General features: G+C 40.7%; 1 protein-coding gene across 1 annotated transcript; it reads left to right on the forward strand.

The window, feature by feature from the left end:
- Nucleotides 1-144: 144 nt before the first annotated feature.
- LOC124153022 (histone-lysine N-methyltransferase SETD1B-A-like) lies at nucleotides 145-23464 on the forward strand. Its single transcript, XM_046526120.2, has 15 exons — nucleotides 145-349; nucleotides 474-610; nucleotides 2675-2770; nucleotides 3548-3718; nucleotides 4405-4504; nucleotides 6609-8470; nucleotides 9272-9502; nucleotides 11169-11244; nucleotides 11941-12045; nucleotides 12432-12597; nucleotides 13212-14359; nucleotides 15645-15763; nucleotides 18425-18556; nucleotides 21428-21685; nucleotides 22922-23464. Exons 1-15 carry the CDS (start codon nucleotides 319-321, stop codon nucleotides 23093-23095), a joined length of 4806 nt encoding a protein of 1601 aa, XP_046382076.2. The 5' UTR covers nucleotides 145-318; the 3' UTR covers nucleotides 23096-23464.
- The last annotated feature ends 373 nt before the right edge of the window (nucleotides 23465-23837 follow it).

Raw genomic sequence — 23837 nt, forward strand, 5'->3', positions numbered from 1 at the left:
CATTTTATTATTTTGAATTACTATCTTAGATATGTTCTGTATATCGTACACCTGAAACATAACCTACATGGAGAACAACATATAAATAAAACGAAACTATCGTTTTTTTGGTTTCAACTACATCCGCCTGTTGAATTGTGGGATAGCAGGGAATTTTGATACAACACAGAGGGATGTGTTGTTGTTTGGTCATTGATATATTTTGGCTCCAAACTGTCTAGACGAGTAGTTAGTAACATATAATGATCGACAATTGTATGCAAGTGAATCTTCCACCGTACTTTGTATTCCAATCTTCTTAGATTGGCACGGGACACAATGGAACATGACAGAAGACCTCCAGATCCATGTGAGAGAAAACACTATTTTGTGTGTGAAGAAAACGAACAGAAGCCGGTATCTCAGTTATCGCGTTCGATTTGGTAGAGTTATGTCAGCATCTCCTTAATGAATTCAACTCTTTCTCATTTCAGACCTTAATGGCTTGCAGAGGGGGCTTCCAGTCGATCAGTTGGACAAGAAGAAAAGAAACTATAAACTTGTTATTGACCCCTTTCTCCATCGAGGTCAGCAACAGAAAGTCTACAGAATTGATGGCGTGATTCCTGGGGTGAGAATGTCTAAGGGAACCCTCATCTCTAGCAGACGAGACTGCAGATTTAGACCTTACGCTCAGCGAATCAAGATGGTTTTGTGCGCAATGGGCTGATGATGTTTTTATGCATCATGTCTTGGTTGTTAAAACCCGTAATGTCTCCAATGTGTTCAGTTAGACTATTAATCAAACCATATGATCATTGATCTCGCAGATGTTTGTCAGCTTTACTTTACCATAACCAATCTGTCATATATATTCGGGGGAGGTCGGGTAGCCTAGTCGTTAAAGTGTTCGCTCGTCACACCAAAGACCCGGGTTCGATTCCCGACATGGGTACAATGTGTGAAGCACATTTCTGGTGTCCCCCACCATGATATTGCTAAAAGCGTCATAAAACCATACTCACTCAATCACTCACTCATATATATTATCTACATCAAACTATCTATTTGGCTGAAAGTTTCATTAAGGTCACATGTGTACCAACTCTAACAAGTTCAAGTTGTTCAGGGTATACATTGATCAATAAATTTACTGTTCACAGCCTCCGAGTTTTGTATATGAGTAAACCTGCAGATATATTTCTGAACCTTGAAACATTATTTCATCATGTTTATGTGGCCTGTGTGACGTTAAGCCCCATTTCACCTTACCTCATATGCCTGAAGAATGTTTTCCTGCTTGTGCACAATACCAAATGATCTCCAACATCTAATGATACGTTTAAGATTTACTGAAGCATCATTAAGCATTCTTTATGCACATGTGATTAAGGGATCTGTTTCAACTGTCAGTACTTGCTTTTCAAGAATAATGATTCAATTTACATAGGACCTACCTCTCCTGTTATTTTTCTTCATGTTTATGAATATATGTAGAAACAAGACAATTAACTGATTGTTCATAAAGGTTTGTGTAAAACTTAAGTCAGTGGTCACACATATGATTGTTATTGTTCTCATATGATGATTTTAAAGGCATTTTTGGGGCAATTATTAATTGATTTTTGCATATTTGATATGTTAAAGTCATCTTACTGTTTCAGTGCTTTGTATGTGTCTATCATAATGAGGTTCGCTTGATTTCAGCAGTGATTTTGCTTGAGCCATGGTATGAGGACAATTTCATGATTTTGACAACTTGGGACAGGGCTATTTTGGCTATATCATCACATTATTTTCCAAATATCTTTAAGAAAATTTAGAAAATAATTTGTCAGTGTCCCAGAAAATGAACCAATCGAAAACCCTGGTTTTGAGCAAATTTAAGCATTTAATTTTTTCAAGCTTAGTTGTATCCAATGTGATTGAAAACATTTCTAAATGTGGAAGTTTGTGAATATTGCTACTTTAGCATGATTCATGTAATAATCATTTTGAAAACATTTCTAAATTTATCCAGATATGATCAACATGAAATATACTACGCAAAAGAAGTAAAGAGCACCCAGTTCCTTTATTTTACTAAAGTTAATCTTTCATATTACATATTGGTAAAAGATTTATGCTTCAATGAGTAGGTTTAATGTTCTTCCTTATTTGCTAGATTCATGCTTGAACTATGGAATTTGTAAACTATGTTTATAACTACAGAGGAAAACAAAAGTACATCATGTTGTCTGTCACCGTGAGGAAGATGATGCAATATTTCAGATGCTGTTATGAATCTCCATTTCTTTGGATTAATGAATACACCTTAACACATTAGATGTTTCATAACCTTGTTACTGCCTTTAATATTTGACGGTCATCATAGGTTTATTCACCATCATTAAAATAAAGGTTGCTGATACTTTGAGTAATAGTCATCCACATCACTGGCAACGTTGGTTTATGTTTATCATTGTTATTCCATGTGATATCAACATCTATCTAACCAATTGGAATATAACCACACAAAAATACTGGTGGCAATTTTTTAAGATTTTTCAGTTTCACAAATTCTGTTTGCTCTCATTGCCATATGAAGTTGTATATTTTTGTTACTTTTTATGTTTGAACCCTGCTATGGATATTTTAGAGTCAAAGCTTAAAGTTATCTTATTCATTTATAACTATGACCTATATCTTATTCCAGGAAAATCGGTCGATTGAGCTCCGTGATCCCCGATCCCGATTCCAGAGGATATGGAGTAGGAAGGAAGTGGCAGATTTGCCAGTACCAAGGTTTAAGGTATTAATCTTCTGAACATAATTTAGAATGCCTGAAGATGCCTTCTATTTAATGATTGATCTGTTTTCATTTGCATACTGTACTATGGTGGGAGTACAGTTGGCCAAATCGTCCTAGGTGTCATAATATGCTGTGCTGAGTTACTTCCCTTAGTCATTTGAGGAACTGCTGATCTTGGTTTCATATCTGAGATTTGCCAAGATTATGATCCTCTGTAAGCACTGTGCTTGTAGGTTTCACAAAGATAAGAACATCTTCAAGGGTTAGAATCTTCCTCGGATCCGCTAATTTCTGCATATTTTTAGCGACCACAAATTTGTTTCAAAGAAATTTCAGCTGTAGAAGGAAAATATCCATTCTCATCCCTGCATCTACCTCCCAGCTTTTTGTTTGGATTTTACTCCCTCGTTAAAAGGCGACTTGGCTGGAGTCGGATGTATCAGCTAATTTGATTTGATCCTTTCAAAACCCGCCTAACTTGTCTACACACTCAAACTTCTGTGATGTATACTGCTCAAAGTATTTGACTGCAGAGTTCTCTCTTGGCCACGCCAGAAAACTATGACAGTGGGTTTGAATCCTGGTTCGCCCACATTGTTACTTGGTTTGTCAGCACCATACCTGTGCTCGTGGATTTCACCAAAATAGTAAATGTGTGAGACCTGCATCACCTCAGGCTTCCCTTCCAGATCAAGCTGACATTCCATAACATAACTGGAATACTGTTCAAAACGGAATTCAACAACTCACTCACTCGTATAACAATGTATTTTTCAGTATGACTGCTACTATGTTGGAACACCGCCTGCTAAGGAAATCACTTTCAGAAATCTTAATGATAACATCAATAAGGACTTCCTGGAAAACATGTGCAAAACCTTTGGGAAGATTGAAGAATGCAAAATCTACTACCACCCCAGGACAAAGAAGCACATGGGCATTGGCAAGGTGATGTATTCAAACATAAATATGTTACTTAACATGCTTATGGCACAAATAATACTTAAGTTTACGATAACATGACCTGATGTACAAGTCGTAGTAGGGCTGGGACGAGGCCAAATTTACTACCCGGGTACCCACCTCCCTATTACCCGACACTACCCGGGTACCCGCTGTAGGTCTCAAGAGATAGGTAAAACATGTCCAATTCTGAATAGATTGACAGTACTCCTGTCAAGAGAAATTTAGATACATGTATAAACCGATCTGGTCGTGCATACACTGAAGTTGACTGATGTTTTATCATTATGCAAACCTATAAAGTCAGAAGGAATGTGTGCAAAGTCAGAAAGAAATGTGAACATTTGTCACTTATAGTGTAACCATAGAGTTCTAGATAGTTTTTGCCATTAAACAATATAATCATGTGACAAACACGGGTCCAGGTAGTCCTGTGGGTACCTGGGTTCTACTCAGTACCCACCGGACCCGGGTCCTACTTGGTACCCACCTGACCCGGGTACCCGAGTTACCCGTCCCAGCCCTAAGTCGTAGGTTGTGTTTATATCATTTACGTTCAGTGTGTATTTTTTTGTTGATAAAAACTTCCTCAACCCTGATGCTTGTCGCAAGATGCGTCACAAATAAGGATGGGTGATGACATATGTGAACAATGCAGTTCCCTATTTCAGGTCATGTTTACATCTTCCAAAGCAGCTCGCACGTGTGCAGAGAAGCTGAACCAGACATCTCAAATGGGCAACATCATCACAGTTGTCATAGACACCATGGGTGAGTAACCATGGTAACAGTTTACAGTATCTGTAGTACAGAAAACTTTGTCATCATAATTGTCAGCCTCCATATCACTTGTCTCCCGCAGGAGATGCCTGCATTGAAGAATCTGTATTGACTTCTTGCAAAGAGAGGAGCTGATATTATGTTGACTGAGATGTCTCTTACTGTGAACTTTAAACACTGGGGGGCGGTCGGGTAGCCTCGTGGTTAAAGGTGCTTGTCACGCCGAAGACCCGGGTTTGATTCCCGACATGGGTACAATGTGTGAAGCCCATTTCTGGTGTCCCCCGCCGTGATATTGCTGGAATATTGCTAAAAGCGGCCTAAAACCATACTCACTCACTCACTTTAAACACTGTTAAGGGTTGAGCTGGGACAGATATTGCTAACTCAATCAAGCATTCAACTCAAGGGAGATAACTCATATTATTGAAATTTACTCCTTGTTTGAAGCAATCCGCTCATCCTGAAAAGTAGCTGAAGTGTGTTTACAGAGAGCTTGCATATCAGACATGACATCAGTAATTTGACATGTAACATATGCAGCCAGTTAATTATTAATTGATAATCACTTGCAGCATGTGATAGAAAGGTTTTAAGATGTTAAATCAGCAGTGGAAACTAATAGTTTTAGTCCACTGGTCCTTATAATGATAACATATAGCAAAACCCTTAAAAAGGGCAAATTTCTACCAGTCCTTATGATACCTTATCTATTGGGCAGTTTCTCAAGGACTACAAGACAAGTGCCAATTTCTAATGCTGTGAAGACTTTGGATAGTCAGATTGAGAGTAAAAGATGATTCATTATTATGAAAAAAACATGCAGTAACATGCTTTTAGTAATTGGCTTTTGTTGCTGGAAAATTAGTATTTTATACCCCGAACATCCTTGTTATTATCCCCCGCCACAAAGTGGGACGGGGGATATTGGATGGAGCTCGTCCGTCCGGTTCTCAAGGGTAACAAATTTTCTAAAAAAATATTTTAGTCAGAGGAATGAAATTTTGCACTCTGGTCTTACTGGTCATGATCTCAAATGAGTTAAAAAATTGACAATCTCATTAAAGTCAGATCTTAGTTCTTGCCTCGCCAAACAAAGATCTGAGGACATCCCATTACGGGTCACGTCGGAACGACCTTTCATCCGACCAAGCAAAGCGTCGCTTACCACATCATGAAAGTGACAGTCGGAATGTGTTTGCTAATCATGCAACCTCGAAAATGTTAACACGTGGTTTTCCGAATGACAGTTACAGCCCGTACAACTGATTCCGTCAAAATTATCATCTATCTCTCGCTTCCGGGGGATAAACATTTGAACAGAGGAGGCGTTGCACAGTACATGGGAAGCACTGCCATACAATCTCAGCCATATATTTAGACATTCCGGAATGTTCGATTGCTCAGTTTTCAAAATATTAATCGAGAACTTGTCAACATATTTTTCAAGCATTGTCTGAAATAGAAGTCGCCATGTTGAAACAAGTGCCGTAAAGCTCGAGAAAGCTGCTTTCTAATTGGCTGATGTCAACTTCTTGTTAGTCATTTCAGTGGTTGGTCTTGGTTCGCGAAAGGTCGTTCTGACGTGACCCCTAATGGGATGTCTTCAGATCTTTGTTTAGCGGCAGTGAGAACTTAGATGTGATTTTAATGAGATTGAAAAATTGGTGTTGTAAATTTAATTATTACAGAGTTATGGCCCTTGTTGTGAAATGGGGACAAGTGTTCTCAGAAACTACCGAAGTTACATGAATGAAACTTTGCATACTAATCTATGAGATACTTGTCAAGACTTTGTTTGAAAATTGGTCCTGTCAATTATTTTTTTACAGTTGTTTTGCATTGTTTCTTTTAATTGATCTTGTGAATACAGGACTTTATTCTGTAAGTGAAAATGTAGGATGTATGAATATGTTCACAGACTGTGATTTTAGCCACTAGTCTGAAGCATAAGTCTAGTAACATTCTGTTTCGTCTAGTCAGCTGAGAAATATTAGTCCTAATAACACTAAAATCGACTGAAATTATGCTAAGAGTCGAGTTTGTGACTAGTTGCCTCAAAAATGTTTCTGTAGACTTTATTTATTTTCTTCAGGGCGGGAGCGATCTCGGATCATTGAAGAGATGCTGGTGGAACCCAAGCAACGCCTGGATAAACAGATGAGTCATGGTCATAAACCCTTCCGAAATGACTTCCCGAAGAAGCATGACGCATATGACCCAGGCGATAACGAGTTCCCTCCACGCCACCCACCTCCGCCTCCGTATGACCATCCTCTGTTCAGTGAAGGCGGACACTCTGTTCCTAAGTCTGATGTTAGTTACTCCAGCCATTCAGACCTGGGTTATGCTTCGGGCACATCTTCAGTAAACTATGGTGATGCTTATAACCATACCCCTTTCCCAACTGGGAATAAGTATGACATTCAGCATTTCAATGTTCCACAGACTGGGGACTTTAACTATGGCATTCAGCCTCCGTTTGGGAATCATCATCCACCAGCACATCCACCAGCTCATCCACCAGCTCATCCACCAGCACATCCACCAGCTCATCCACCAGTTCAAGATGGATTTCCAGGCATCCCTCATTTTGATCCGACTAGACCTCCGCCTCCTTTGCATACAGCCCAGCCTCCGATTCAGGAGGAATCGTTCCCTTCACATAGTTCAACAGATTACCATGATAAGAACAGCAGGAGTTGGGGGAAGCCGAGAGGGGAAGATAAAAAGTGGGAGAGAGACAAAGATCGGGATCGGGATCGGGATCGAGATCGGGACAAAAACAGAGACTGGAAACGTGACAGGGATCGGGATCACAGAGACCGTGATCGGAATCGTGAGCGGGACAGGGATAGGGATCATCATAGAGGGCGTGACAGGGACCGAGACCGGCATAGAGACTATGACCGGGATTATGAGAGAGACCAGAGAGACCATGATAGAGATTATGAGAGGGAGAGAGACCACGAGAGAAGGGGCAAGGGTAGGGAGAGAGAGGAAAAGAAGCCAAAAGAAAGAATAGAAAAACCAGTAAGACCAAAGACACCAGAAGCTGAAGAGGAACCGAGAACAATGAGTCTTGATTCTCGCATCCAGAAACTCCTTACAGGGTTTGTAGACGAGGAGCCTCCACCGGAACCAGCAAAGACTAAGAAAAGTGAGTTGTCACCAGTTAGTGACCGCAGCTGGGATCCCTCCTCTGGTACTCCTGGTGCATCAACGCAAGACACCAACTCATGGCCCACACCAAGCCATCACACCCCAGGAGACAACTCTTGGTCAACGCCTCACTCACATCAGCAAACCCCTGCAGAAGGAACATGGCCGAAACCTGGTGCTCACCAAGATGCATGGCCGTTGGGGAATCATAACTTCCGAAACAATGACGCCCAAGGAAAGTTCCCGGCTTCCAAAGAAGTCAATGCAGAATCTGCGAAACAGGCATCTCCTGCAGGAGAGACAAGTGATATGGAGGTTGATGATGATGACGATGACAAAATGTCTCTCTCCTCCATCAGCAGTGGTGAACAGAAGCTTGAAATCAACCCACAAACGAACTCTACCCAGGCCCAGCAAGGGTCTTCCACATCTTTCATGCAATCAGCATCCACATTGTCATCTTTCAACCCAACAGCATCTGTGTATGGTCAGGGTCTGTCCAATATGAATCCGTGGCCAGGTTATGCCACCTACCCACCCAATGCGAACAATATGTTTAATCCAACATACAATCAGAGCTACTATGGTTATCAGAACGGTGTGAGTGGCACTTCAGACTTTATAGAAAGTGCGGACAAGCTGCCTGTTGATGAGACCATGTTTGCCAAGGTGCTCAATAGTTTTGTGAAGGAACTGAAAGAGGTGATGCAAAAAGACTTGTGTAAAAAGATGGTTGTCAGCTCAGCATTCAAGTCCTTCGAAACATGGTGGGACAAGGAAACAGAGAAAACGAAGGTGAGGAATTTCAGAACTTCTGCTTGTAAAATGAATTCTGGAAAGGTTTTGCAGAATATGGACAGATTTGGTTTTATCATTTGAACATGGACAGTTTGATAAACCGATCTGTTAATCTTGGTATCATGAATCCGGGTTCGCTCCAATTAAGTTAAGTGTTTTTATCAAAGTGGTAAACGCCTGGGACCTGCATCAATTCAGGCTTTCATCCCACATTGAGCTGACGCACCATGATGTAACTCAACTAACTGGAATACTGTTAAAAGTGGCATTTAACACAGCCACTCTCTCACTCATAAACTTGTGTCCATGCTTGTAACCTAACTCCCTCACTCACTCATCATAGACTATCAAAATCATATCATCAAAATATTGTGAAGTAACCCTGGGTATTCGATTAGCAAATCAGCAACTTTTTTTTAAATTATAAACGGGCATTCCGTCAACCTTGCCTAACTCCATGATGTCAGTTACATCATGATCATTTGCCATCACACTTCCTTGTGGAAGCATCATGGTATTTTTGAGTCCTGTAAAGCTCTCGAACCCACATGACACCAGTTTGCAGGGACTAGATGAATAGTGTTTTTAAATATTTACCTTAAATACCCACATGTGTAAATACTAGTGGGTAACAGAAATTTGAATACCCAGATAGAATTACTGATACCCAATGATTTTAAAATGAATGGGTAAAATACCCACTATACCAAAAGCTTATCTGGAGCTCTGGAAATGTTGGCCTGAATCATTTTTCACTAGGTGTGACAATCATGACAAAATCGATGTCTTCTTTTCCAGCCTACAAAGTCTTTACCAAGTGTTGAAAAGACAATTAAGCCAACACCAGCTCCAGCACCAACTACAAGTCAGAATGCCATGAGTTCAACAATAGCCTCACTCTTCGAGTCCAAACCTTCTTGGTCTCGAGATGGAGGCATGGACAGTGGTTTTGGTGGGTTTAATCGCAGCTTCGGCAGCGGAGGGCTTCTTGGTATTCGAGGAGGAATGCCTAAGATGCCATCATTCAAGGTTAGTTCTTCTTTCTGCTTGTCACAGGAACTATTATGTGTAGGAGATGAAGGTGCTTATCTGTGGTCAATGTAGCAGGGATGTAACTCGATCTGCTCAGAGGTTCATATCAGTACAAATTCCCACGTTAGAATTACAAATTGCCATTTCATGTAGTCATAGTTTTAACCAATGATAACCAATGATCAAAACTAACATTTTTAGTCCTCTAGTCCTGTCATGAAAACATTTAGCAGAACCTATCAAAAGGGCAAATTTCTACTAGTCCTTATGATACCTTTACTATTGGGTAGTTTGGCAAGGACTATAGGACGATTCCAATTTCTATCAGTGATGTTATGACTTTGTGTTCCACTCAGAACAGTTCCAAGAAATTTAGTGCTTAGTTTAACACTATTGCATTGAATGCAGTGTTAAAAGACCGTATCAGAGAAAATGAGAAAAATAAACAAAAATTCCAATTTTGAAAAGATTGAGAGGTTTTACCAAGTTAGCCTGCCAAGTCTGGAATGTATGATAAATCCCTGGTGTAGTTTTTTTGGTTACGGTTTAGTTTCCTTTTTATATTGTTTTAATTAATTTCGGTGAAATCATGTGTGGAGCGATCAGAAGATCGCACAACTCACCGTTATTAATAGCCACCATTGTCAGATTACCGCTATTGACGCCTTGAAACAAACTTTAGTTGACAGAGAATGGATACATATATCATAAATGCCATACATTGACTCATTAAAAGTCATATTTGTTGTAGTTTGACGATTCTCTGTCAACATGTAGTTCTCGCGATCACAGGAGCCTCGACTATGACTGGTCAAATTGTTCCATGTGAAAAAAATAACCGGCAATCGCAATCAGCTGCACCGTAGTGCTACGCTTAGGGTTATTATTATTTTAAATATATTCAGTAAAAGCTGCAATTAAAATAACATGATATTGGAATATATTATTCCTGATAAAAAAACAGTTTCAGATACAATTTTTCCCAATCCTTGCATCATTGGTTATATCATTGGTTATATCATTGGGTAAGTTTTAACCGAATCACCAGTAGATTCCAAGAAAACATTTGTCCAGCTGATTGCTGTTTCCGGCTTAGTTAAGAGGAAATACACAAAGTAATCTTAATCCCTGGATGTAAAACAATGCCAAGCAGAACAAAAAAAAACAAAGGTAAATCAACAGGTCTGGTGATTTTGTATCTCAAATTTCAAATTTGTACTGACTAAGTTTCTTTTCAGCCTGTTTACCTGAATTCGCAGAAGGTGTACGGTGTAATTTTTTTCTGCGCATAATATCCTTAAAAGAAAATCCCAAATACTGAATCCGCTAGAGAGGGGGGGCGCATTATACTTGGGTGGGCACTATACTCGAGAAAATAGGGTAGTTCAGACTTTCCATTTTTGATTTTCTTCACTCGTTCACTGAGTTTTGTTTCAAACAAAATAAGCAGCTTTCATTATATGTGCAGGGATTCAGAGCCAGTGCAGGACTTTAGTGCTATTTATATGACGTTATTTTATGTGTGGTGTGCCACAGGTTGACATCAAGTAGTCACAGTGATAAAACTGGATCTCTTGTTTTTATGCATGGGATCCCCCCAAAACGAAAGATCCAGGTATGTCCCTGGATGCGTTGTGACTGTAACATGTTTCTATCTCTGCAGAAAAAGTTCCGTCCTCCCTCCCCTCCACCAGAAGAAGGCCATACCTCGAAACATGAAGAGGAAGAGGCGTGGTCAGGTAGGGTGTCATAATCAGTATTATCCTTCCTCCATGTCAAAATGATGAGGTCTGATTGGTCCATGTGACCTTGATAAAATACTATTTATCCTGCCTTGGAGGGAAATAAATTTCTCAGCAGGTGAATAAATCCCTTATACCCCGCCATGAGCAAGACATGTGCATGTGGATTTCTGATAGGCCGAATAAATCTCTTATGCCCCGTTTTGATGCAAAAAGACACATGCTTTTTCAGAGTTAATGAAAGTCACGTGACAAAGTGCAAGCTAATTGAACAGCTATTTTCTATCAACTTTGAATTTGTTTTAATTCTTTTCCAATGTCATCTACAATGCTCGTGGTATAAACCCAACACAGGACGCATAAAACCCAATGTACCCCTGGTGATCCTGCTACAACTGCTAATGTAATATGTTATGACAGGACAGATATAATTAACATATGTACATTATCCATTGACATTTACTTCTGCTGTTACCATATCCTGATCTGACTGCTTCTCATGCAACCTTCTGTCAGTTAACATCTAAGGGGAGATAACTTTTCAATTCACTTGTCTCCCCTCCGTGTATGCCAGGCTGTTATTTTGAATATTACATGTATAATTGTCGCCACAGTTTTCAGATGTGTATCCAGAACAAAAACTTGTGAGTTATCTTTTATTGGTAAGCTAAAGGAAATGTGATATGTATTCAGATGGAGAGGCAAGTCAGTCTCCAACACGGACGTCACGGAAGCCAGTGGTCAGTGATAGCGAGGATGAATCAGATGATGAAGAGGCAGACAAGACTCAATCTGGAGGTAAGTGTACTTTATTTATTTATTTATTTATTTATTTATTTATTTATTTGGAGGTAAATGGACTTCACCAATGTTGTGATATCATTCATTCATTCATTCATTCATTCATTCATTCATTCATTCAGAAAGTTTAGGGTTCTTTGTCATAACACTCTGACTAGTCTCAGGGAGATAACTGAACTGAACTGAATCCCTAACTGCTTCAGCATATATGTAAGAGTGAGTAAGATCCTACTTTGCCTGGGATACAAGTTATGACAAGAAATGTGTTAGGCCAGATTATATTTCATAGAAACGTGGGAATTCACTACGTTTTTGTTTTGATTGTTTGTTTCAAGTATGTTGTCACAACATTTTAAAGAAAGGGTTTGATCATGTTATTTCAGATGAGGATGAAGATGAAGAAGAGAGTGGGGACAGCAGTGACGAGGAAGACAGTGATGAGGATGAAGATGACGATAGTGATGATGATGAGGACGAGGAGAGTGAAAGCGAAGAGGAGGATGTTGATATTGAGACTGAGTCAGACATTGACCTCCTCAAAAAAGACAAGTAAGTTTGGCTTTGTGGGACATAAATAATTTCATAGTCTTGACAGTTCTAATGTATGTATGACATTTAAGGACAGAATCCAATGATCACCTATTGCTGAAAAATAAATTATGTGTGAGATTGCTTAATTATTATTTTTTTCCCCTTGTTGTTAACACTTGATATATAAGGCGCAGCAATTCATCATACGGTGTTACTCCTTAACGACCAGGATTTGGTGAAACCTTGGAATACAATGATTGAGGGTTTAACTGAGCTGGTAAATCGTATGACCTACGATTATTATGCTGTGTTGCTGAAAAACTGTTCTAAGCAGGTTTAGGCCTTTTGTAACCATATATGTGGCATGAGCTTTCAGGCCCATGAATATCTGGGTAAGAGTTTGTCTTCAACATCCCATGCTTGCTGTAATAGGTAACTGAATCCCTGACCTGCTTGATGTATGGCATTGTATCCCAATGGCGTAGATCGATGCTCACGTCGGTCACTGGATTGTGAGGTCTAGACTTGTACAGACTGCTATCAAGTAGCTGGAACATTGACTGCAACGTTAAACAACAAACAAACATGAGCATTGATGATAATAATGTGTATTTTCTTTGTGAATCTCCCAGGCCCTCGGTAAGCAGCACTGAAGAGGTGGAGCTGAAAGCAAAGGAAGACGCTCGGCCTCTGTCTCCAATCAGGGAAGAAAAGGAAGATGAAGAGAAAGAAGAAGGAGAAGTTAGTGATAAGGAGGAGGAGGAAGAGGAAACGATGGAAGCCGGAGAACCTCTACAGAAACCAACCGCAACAAATGCCAAGGAAGAAGAGAAGGTGTCAGAGGTCAAACCCTCTTCTCCACCGCATCCCTCTTCTCCAAAGAAGGTTCCAACTCCTCTGCCCATCACAAAGCCATCCAAACCATCAGCAGAGGCGCCTGAGTTAGCCAAGCTAATTCAGAAGACATTAAGTCCTGATTCCAAGGTGCTAGAGGGGAAGAATGATGTGGCTGAGAAGGAGGAAGATATTCCTCCTCCTGTCGGCAATGAGGAAACGCTCTCACTCCCTCGGTCCGAGGACGATGGAGATCGGCGTCCTTACATCAATCCTGCTATTGCAGAACATGACTATTTTGCAGCTCCCCCACCTGTGGCAGATGAGGCCGATTCAGATGCCACAGCCTCTGCTGATGAGGAATCTGCCGGTCTGTCCCGTGAAGTGTGGATGGACCACAGTTACTGTCTCCCCCCAGCCAAGTTTGAATTGCCGGAGATAGATGTCCCGGAGGGTAGAGAGAGTGATGAAAGGACTAGTGCTGTGTCTAAAGTGTCAAAGGTCAAAGACAAAAGTGTGTCAGATGCCGGTGAATCCGACATTTCGTCCGATTCTCCGGCAAAGAAGAAAAGCAAACAAAAAGAGCCAAAAAAGCGTTCGAAAAAGAAAGATGCATTGGCAGACATTACAGCAACCCTCAACAGTCGAGGGAGTCGTGAATTATCCAGTATTTTACCACCTCCCAAACCAAAAGTGTCATTTAGTCCTAGGTCTTATGAAGATGAAAGGCAAAAGTTTTTCGAAATGTACCATAACGGTATGGATGAAGAAGACATTCAGTATTTGAAACGGACATATGAAGACTTGATGTCATCCGATGATCCTATGTTTTACTGGATTAACGACATTTTGTGGGTTGATCATCCCGTCACAAATATTCCAGATCCATCACCGTCAAAGAAACGGCGGAAAACAGACGAAGCACAATACAAAACAAAAATATCAGGTAAGAAGGAAACTAGTTTGGTGGTGACATGTCAAATATACAAACAGGTAACAGGTATGACATGCCCATTTTCGACCCAAAAGTCGGCACAAAAGTCTGTAACATTCTCAAATTTGAATTAATTATGGATGTTGATATTGTCATGACACATGTCATGGATTTATACAGTGTTGCAGAGGTGACTGATGTTTCGGTGATGGGTTCCATAAAGAAGAGGAGCCTTTGATGCTTACTTTTTCATTTTTGTATTGAACGCAGTTGGATTTAAAAAACAAAAAACTTTTAGAAAATTCCAGTTTTGAAGAAAATAATAAGTTTTTCTATAATTTGAATGCCACGGTCACTCTGTTTGAAATCCAAGATTAAACCCAGAATGATTTCCAATAGGAAGACTTGCAAAGTTACATACACAGTGCAGATGTAAAATTTTGATTGATGATGTGGGATTCAGGCAGTATTCCCGCTATATTAGTATTTAATGGATATTATTCATGTACAAATACAAGTGGTAACATGTTTTCAGTTTTGTAAAGTGTGTGATTTTCAGATTAACATGTAATACAGTTTTGGCATGTTGTTTTTTTGGATCCAGCTATGACCTTTCACATACCCCAGTTTTTCTGGTTTTACTCAGTGTTCGACACCATCACTGAAGCTACAAGGCCCATGGAAGTGAAAAATTGTGCAAGTGATCCTAGCTATGGGCTCTCCGAAAAGTGCTCCCAGAATTGAAATCCGATTTTTAAACACTATTTGCCATGGCAGCCACATTGAAATAGGTTTTTTCAGCCATAACTGTCATTGGGAAATTTGATATGCAGTTTTGGGGGGGCATATTTTGATTTTTCATCCACATATGACATTTGGCTTTACCATGCACCAGTGCAACCTATTAATGAGTTTCATGGTATGAAGTAATGGGGTTTCACAGCCAAGTACTGGCATTGATGTTTTTTATGGTAGAAAGTAAAGGGGTTTCACAGCCAAGTATTGGCATTGATGTTTTTATGGTAGAAAGTAAAGGGGTTTCACAGCCAAGTACTGGCATTGATGTTTTTTTTATGGTAGAAAGTAAAGGGGTTTCACAGCCAAGTACTGGCATTGATGTTTTTTATGGTAGAAAGTAAAGGGGTTTCACAGCCAAGTACTGGCATTGATGTTTTTTATGGTAGAAAGTAAAGGGGTTTCACAGCCAAGTACTGGTATTGATGCGCTTCATGGTATGCAGTAATCAGGTGTCACTCTGTCAGCTCTGTCTTGATATTCCTGTGTTCCCTGTGTTTAGGCTGTGCCAGGACAGATGGCTACTACAAGTTGTCGATGGAGGAGAAGGCTCAGTACCTGTCGAATGGTCCTAATGCCAAGATGCAGCAGAAGGTTGCTGACAGCATCAACCAGACACTGGTGAGTAACACACACTCCCCAGTAGGGCTGGAACGGGTAACTCGGGTACTCCGGTTGGGTGGGTACTGAGCTGGACCCGGGTACCCACGGGACAACCTGGACCTGTTGTCAGTCACGTGACATATTGTTTAATGACAAAAATCTAGGACTCAGTTGGTAACATTTCAAGTCAATTATGTTTGCATTGCTTTCTGATTTTAATATGTTTGACTAAAGATAAAACTTCAGTCAATTTCAGTGTATGCATGACCAGATCATCAGAGCTCCAGATAAGCTTTTGGTGTTGTGGGTATTTTACCCATGCATTTTAAAATCATTGGGTATCAGTAATTCTATCTGCGTATTCAAATTTCTGTTACCCACTAGTTTTTACACATGTGGGTATTTAAGTTAAATATTTAAAAACACTATTCATCTAGTCCCTGCAAACTGGTGTCGTGTGGGTTCGAGAGCTTTATAGGACTCAAAAATACCACGATACTTCCACAAGAAAGTGTGATGGCAAATGATCATGATGTAACTGTCATCGTGGAGTTTGGCAAGGTTGACAGAATGCCCGTTTATAATTTCAAAATAAGTTGCTGATTTGCTAATCGAATACAGAGGTTACTTCACAATATTTTGATGATACGCACAAGTTTTATTTTTGTAGCGTATCTGTAATGTTCGTTGCGTATTTGATACGCTTGGATTATATTTTACTGCGTATTTCTGCATTTCTGATGCGTATTTCACGAAGATACGCAGCTTATTTGGAGCTCTGGATCATTCTATATGTGTACTTAAGTACTTTTTGCCAGGGCTACGGTCAAACTAGTCCCAATCAGACATTTTTGTTTTTTATCTCTTCGGACCTACAGCAGGTACCCGGGTATGGTAGGGTAGGGTAGGGTAATAGGGGTGTGGGTACCCTGGTAGTAAATTTGGACTTACACTGGTCATAAGAGGAGACCAAATGGATTGGGTGGTCAGACCAGGGTACTTGATATCATTGTACCCCAACGGTGTGGATTGTTTGGTCCAGACTCAGTTATTTACAGGCCACCATCATAGCTGCAGTATTGCCCAGTGCGGCAAACAGAACCATGTTGGTGTTATTTATCAGATGCTGTCGATTCAAATGAATATTTCTGGGCATTCATTTAAGTGAACTCTCGCAGTTGAGACAGACATGATGCTATCTAGAATGCTATGACATCTTGACAAAATGGATGACTGAACACGCTTGCTTTCCAGAATGTGAGGAAACAATTAAATAAATGTTTTTATCATGTTTATGAGAAACATTGATCATATTTAATATCTTTTAGTGATATCTATTCTCATTTTTGCCCAATTTAAGACTGAGAAAACTAAAGATTCTTGTCAACATGATCAAGATAAGTATTCATACACAGTGAATAATGTGAAAGATTTCTGGGAGCCATTGTATTTGACAATCTGATTGCAGCAGAGACTGCCGTTCATTTACAGTAATACCTTGATAGCTGAAAGTGCCAGTTTTTCTTCGTATTGGTGGGGCGGTGGGGTTGCCTATAGGTTATGTGTTTGCTTGTCACGCCGAAGACCCGGGTTTGATTCCCCACATGCGTACAATGTGTGAAGCCCATTTCTGGTGTCCCCCACCGTGATACTGCTGGAATATTGCTAAAAGTGGGCATAAAGCCATACTCACTCACTCCTTGTATTGGTGCCATGTTTGACTTTGCCATCTTGTTGAATAATGCAGGTGTGAAGTATGGTACATGTAGGACACTCTTGCAATAGTTGTAATATAAATAATGATCGCAATTGTGTCTCATTCACTCACTCGAAAGGTGTTAAAAGATGGTACTTGTTGTTACCCTGGCTGGTGTGAAAGCATTATGGGGATAATGCAAGGACTGGTCGACTTGGAGTCCGTTTACTTTGACCGAGTGGGGTGTCCATGTGGTATCTCCGTGGGCTCACACTGTGAAACCAGCTAACTCCAGGCTAGTAGTAGCAGCCACACCACACCAGAACACAACACACCCAACCACAACACCACACCACACGACACCCCACACACCCATCCATAACACAACACCACACAACAACACCACACCACACACACACCCATCCACAACACCCCACACACCCATCCACAACACCACACAACACAACACCCCACACACCCATCCACAACACCACACAACACAACACCCACACACCCATCCATAACACAACACCACACAAAACAACACCCCATACACCCATCCACACCACCACACAACACAACACCCTACACACCCATCCACAACACCACACCACACCACACAACACAACACAACACAACACCCCACACACCCATCCACAACACCCAACCACACAACACCCAACCACACAACACCCCCCACACCCATCCATAACACATGACCACACAACACCCCACACACCCATCCACAACACCCCACACACCCATCCACAACACCCCACACACCCAACCACAACACCACACCACACACCACACACCCATCCATAACACCCCACACACCCATTCACAACACAACCCCACAGCACAGTGAAGCACAACACAGCACAGCACAGCACATCGCTATATAGCAGTAAGTGCAATAATCTGCAATGCAGCGTTATACCCCATTTCACCTCACATGCTCACTCTCTGTCATTTGTGTGCAGGCTGAACAGGCTAAGAAGAACATGGTGTCGTCTCGGGAAGCAAGGAGTGAAAACAGAAGGTTACAGACAGCTCTCTCTGATTTCTCCGACCAGATGGGAATGTCGGACTTGTTTAAATTCAATCAACTTAAGGTTTGTACTCAATTTTATGGACTACGTTCATTTAACATGTTTAAGCTTGTAATGAGAATATATATCAGTGTTTGCATTGATCTGAAAAATAAGAGACCTTGGACGCGTAAGCCGCAAGGGGCGCAGACTCGAAGCTACCTGGGGGAATTTGGGTGCATCCCCCCACCCATGTAAATCTTTCAAATATAGACCTGAAATATTTAAGTGTCTGTTTTTATGTGCATATCAGACAGATTTTGGGAGGCAAGAGAAACTATAAACGGAACAGCAAAAGTTATGCGTAAAGTAAACTTTCTTGTCTTTTCTTGCGTCCCAGTTTTTTCAGTGCATATATTTGTATACCGGATGCCATAAACGCAAACACTGTATATATACTGCTAAAAAAAGTGAAAGACCAATCGATTCTTTCCTATTACTACAGTTAAACTGTCATGCCGTGATGTATGGTAATATAAAAGAATCAAGTGGTCCTTTGATTTTTTTGAGTGGTATATGTTGTTGGCCCATGTTCTGTTCTGTTGAAAATCCAGTTGAGTAAACCGCTGATCTTTTGGGAGAACTATCAGAACTTGGTAATGTCCAAAATGTAGTGTGATGTAGGCACCAGAATAGAACCTAACCCTTTCTGGAGAAGACCCGTGAAGATCCGGGGTAGAATAGGTCTTCAGCAATCCATGCTTGCCGTAAAAGGCGACTATGCTTGTCGTTAGAGGCGACTAACGGGATTTGGTGGTCAGGCTCTCCGACTTGGTTGATGTATGTCATCCATCCCAATTGCGTGGATCGTTGCTAATGTTGTCAATCACTGGATTGTTTGGTCCAGACTATGTACAGACAGCCGTCATATAGCTGGAATATTGCTGAGTGCGGCGTTAAACAACAAACAATACAAACAGAGAAGGCAGAGTGTCTCAGACCCTTGTAAGTACAGATCCTGGAGGGTTGTACACTCGACAATACAAACAGAGAAGGCAGAGTGTCTCAGACCCTTGTAAGTACAGATCCTGGAGGGTTGTACACTCGACAATACAAACAGAGAAGGCAGAGTGTCTCAGACCCTTGTAAGTACAGATCCTGGAGGGTTGTACACTCGACAATACAAACAGAGAAGGCAGAGTGTCTCAGACCCTTGTAAGTACAGATCCTGGAGGGTTGTACACTCGACAATACAAACAGAGAAGGCAGAGTGTCTCAGACCCTTGTAAGTACAGATCCTGGAGGGTTGCACACTCGACAATACAAACAGAGAAGGCAGAGTGTCTCAGACCCTTGTAAGTACAGATCCTGGAGGGTTGCACACTCGACAATACAAACAGAGAAGGCAGAGTGTCTCAGACCCTTGTAAGTACAGATCCTGGAGGGTTGCACACTCGACAATACAAACAGAGAAGGCAGAGTGTCTCAGACCCTTGTAAGTACAGATCCTGGAGGGTTGTACACTCGACAATACAAACAGAGAAGGCAGAGTGTCTCAGACCCTTGTAAGTACAGATCCTGGAGGGTTGTACACTCGAAGTCATGAAGTCATGAACCTATGATAGATGGTCTGATACAGGTTGACATTAGGTATCTGAGAAAAGGGGGTATGACTCTGATCCAACTACCATACTTAGGGGCCCCAGTCCTCTAAGGTACTGGAATTGGCTGTGCAGAGTTGCCTCTCTTTGGTCTGCCAGAAACCTCTGATCGTGAGTTTGAATCCTGGTTTGCCCTGATTGTTTCAAGGTTTGTCAGCACCATACTTGTGCTTGTGTTTCACTAATGTAGTAAACATCTATGACCTTTAGAGGTCAGTGGTATTCCCCTGTTCCCTCATTCAAAATAAATACGTTTGGAAAATACAAGTATATTGCGTTTTTCATAATCATGCAATACTTCTTGTTGGCAAAGTTTACATAAGTAACAAGTAGATGTGAACTTATTTAATTCAGAAATTAGCAACTGATTCCTGTGATCGAAAAAGCAAAACCATTAGCGAACAGCTTCCTGTGTATAATGTACTATTATGGATGTGTTTTGACCACAGCAACATCCAACAAAATGGCAGACGACTGTGAAGATGTCATATGGGTTATTTTTATTTAGGTTCATAACAAATAACAGATGAAAGAACGCATGCAGTTTATTCTGATATGTATCGCAATATATGGATCATTATTGCAATACATTGCAATACAAAAGTAAATGCCCATCACAAATGACCTGCATCACTTCACACTGACAGCAGTGACACAGCTGTTGAATACTGTTCAAAGGGTCCTGAAGCAAAACACACAAGAATTCCAGGCAGAAAAGGCCGCCAGTATCCCAACCCTTCCCTTGTATGATCTAGGTGCAGAGCTCCAGATAAGCTTTTGGTGTTGTGGGTATTTTACCCATGCATTTTAAAATCATTGGGTATCAGTAATTCTATCTGGGTATTCAAATTTCTGTTACCCACTAGTTTTTACACATGTGGGTATTTAAGTTAAATATTTAAAACACTATTCATCTAGTCCCTGCAAACTTGTGTCGTGTGGGTTCGAGAGCTTTATAGGACTCAAAAATACCACGATACTTCCACAAGAAAGTGTGATGGCAAATGATCATGATGTAACTGTCATCGTGGAGTTAGGCAAGGTTGACGGAATGCCCGTTTATAATTTTTAAAAAAGTTGCTGATTTGCTAATCGAATAACCAGGGTTACTTCACAATATTTTGATGATACGCACAAGTTTTATTTTTGTAGCGTATCTGTAATGTTCGTTGCGTATTTGATACGCTTGGATTATATTTTACTGCGTATTTCTGCATTTCTGATGCGTATTTCACGCAGATACGCAGCTTATCTGGAGCTCAGTAGGTGGTAATCGTCTTACTATTTATTCCAGTTCCGAAAGAAGCATCTGAGGTTTGCAAAGAGCTCCATTCACGACTGGGGACTGTTTGCTCTGGAGCCTATTGCAGCCGACGAAATGGTCATCGAATATGTGGGGCAGGTTGTTCGTCAGTCGATGGCCGACCTACGTGAGAAGCAGTATGAGAACATCGGTATCGGCAGCAGCTATTTGTTCCGGGTCGACGGAGAGACCATTATTGACGCCACCAAGTGCGGCAACCTCGCCAGATTCATCAATCACAGCTGCAATGTAAGTAATTTTCGGATAACTTTACCCCGAATTGTCTGGACATTTCCATGTCGTCGTTTGATATCTTGAATATTGTTGAGTGCAGCATTCAACAACAAACATACAAACTTATATACATAACTGCCAGTTGTCCAAAATGTTTCATAGTTGTTACGAATTTGCAACTCAAATGTAGTTTCATATGCCAGTCTACAAAAAGGAGATCACAAGGACTAAATTTTCATAGACACTAGTGAGAGAGGATCATTATTTAGCCTCACACTGTCTGCTACAAACGGGAGCATGTGTTGTTTATCAACTGGTGTGACACTCCTCTCATATGATCATAAGTTGCCACAGTCAAAGCATTAAAATTATCCACTGAGTTTCAGAATCATGTCTGTATTGTACTGTAGACGTTTCATTGTTATTGGCTTTTGTGTCCCGAACGTACCAAGATACTACTTGTATGTTGGGGAAGATGGCAGCTATGTACAAGTCACAGTTAGGACAATGATGGTTTCTGTAGTATTGGACATTCCTTGGCAGAAGAGGTTCCCAACACCCCATGCTTAACAGAGAGCTGCTTCAAACGAGGGCTTTATGGTCACCGTGTGATCTAGCTAATATTGCTAATAAGTTTCAACGTGATTTGACGTAAATATACATATTGCGATACGTATCGTATCATGACCTAGGTATCATGATATGTATCGCATCATGGCTTTGCTGTGAACTGGCCAGTTTGGCCTCTAAGGTATATGAACCATTGTTGAGTTCAGAACTTATATTTTCAGAATTGTTTGATAGGTATTTCTTAGAACTTGACACATGTCAAAGTAGACACAATATATGGATAACAACTTCTTTATTGTACTATCATAGCGACATTTTGGTATAGGTCCTTATACCATTGCCTTGTTTGACAACTGCGTAAGGATCTGTACCGAGATGTCGGTATAATTGTACCAGAAAAAAGTAATCCATAAATTGTGTTTAGTTTGCATAATTAATCAGGTGTAAATTAATGTCAGCACAATACCCGTGCTTGTGAGTTTCACCAAAGTGGTAAACATTGTAGATCTGCATCACTTTGAGCTTTCCTCCCACTTTAAGCTGACACGTCGTGATATAAATGCAATACTGTTCAGATCGGCGTTAAATCCTACCTAAGTACTGAAAACATTCTTGCTGTATTGCAATGTGAATTCCATGATACTGACCCCAAACCACTATAACATATTTTTTTCTTTTCAGCCCAACTGCTATGCAAAGATCATCACTGTAGATACTCAAAAGAAAATTGTAATCTATTCTAAAAGAGACATTGATGTGAATGAGGAAATCACATATGACTACAAGTTTCCCATTGAGGATGAGAAAATTCCCTGTCTCTGTGGCGCTGTTGGCTGTAGGGGCACTCTCAACTGATGGAACAGCCAGGTATTCTGGGATGTGTTCAATAGGTGGTACAGCCTTATATCGAAATGATTGATCTGTGATATGGCATATGCTGGGGTTTGACCAAAAAGGAAAACATGGCTTCTCATGGTGGCCTTTCCCATGTGCTAAAAGGGTCTTTCCCCATGTGCTTCAATTGCCTCTCAATTGTGCTTCGTGGGTCGGCCTGGTGTGTGTGATGGCAGAACAACAGGTTGTACAAGGTGAAGGTTGGATATGCAGAAAGAAGCAGGGATAGCCACTGGCCAAGATACCATACAGTCAGCCCTCTTGATGCTTGGTCTGTGTGTCGAGCACAGAGACACTACTTGACTCTGCAGACTGCTGAGAACGAGCATAGTGGTTAAAAAAAGAATGGCTTATGTGTAATTGGAACTTGTGTACTCATGAATCCTGTAAAAAAATGTGTCAACAACATGAACTCTTGAGTTCAAGGTCAAGGTCAGGGTAGCATTTCAAATGGCTTCAGCGAGTATATTAACTTCAAAGTTGCTCCAATCAGTCAAGATGATGAATCAACTGAGACATGGTTAGCATGGTGACAGAGCTCACCCCTCAACATGGCCTTGTGTTCAGTTAGTTACCATGGTAACAAGAACAATTGTAGTGATGGCTCCAAGCTTGTTTCCTGAAACAACATCAACGCATGTCGAGATTTTTGTGATGAAATTCATAAATCCTTTCAAAAACAAATCCATTATTTTATAACCAA

The sequence above is a fragment of the Haliotis rufescens genome, unplaced genomic scaffold, assembly GCF_023055435.1.
Source record: "Haliotis rufescens isolate VD_foot unplaced genomic scaffold, xgHalRufe1.0.p SCAF_21, whole genome shotgun sequence".
NCBI classification, from domain to species: domain Eukaryota; kingdom Metazoa; phylum Mollusca; class Gastropoda; order Lepetellida; family Haliotidae; genus Haliotis; species Haliotis rufescens.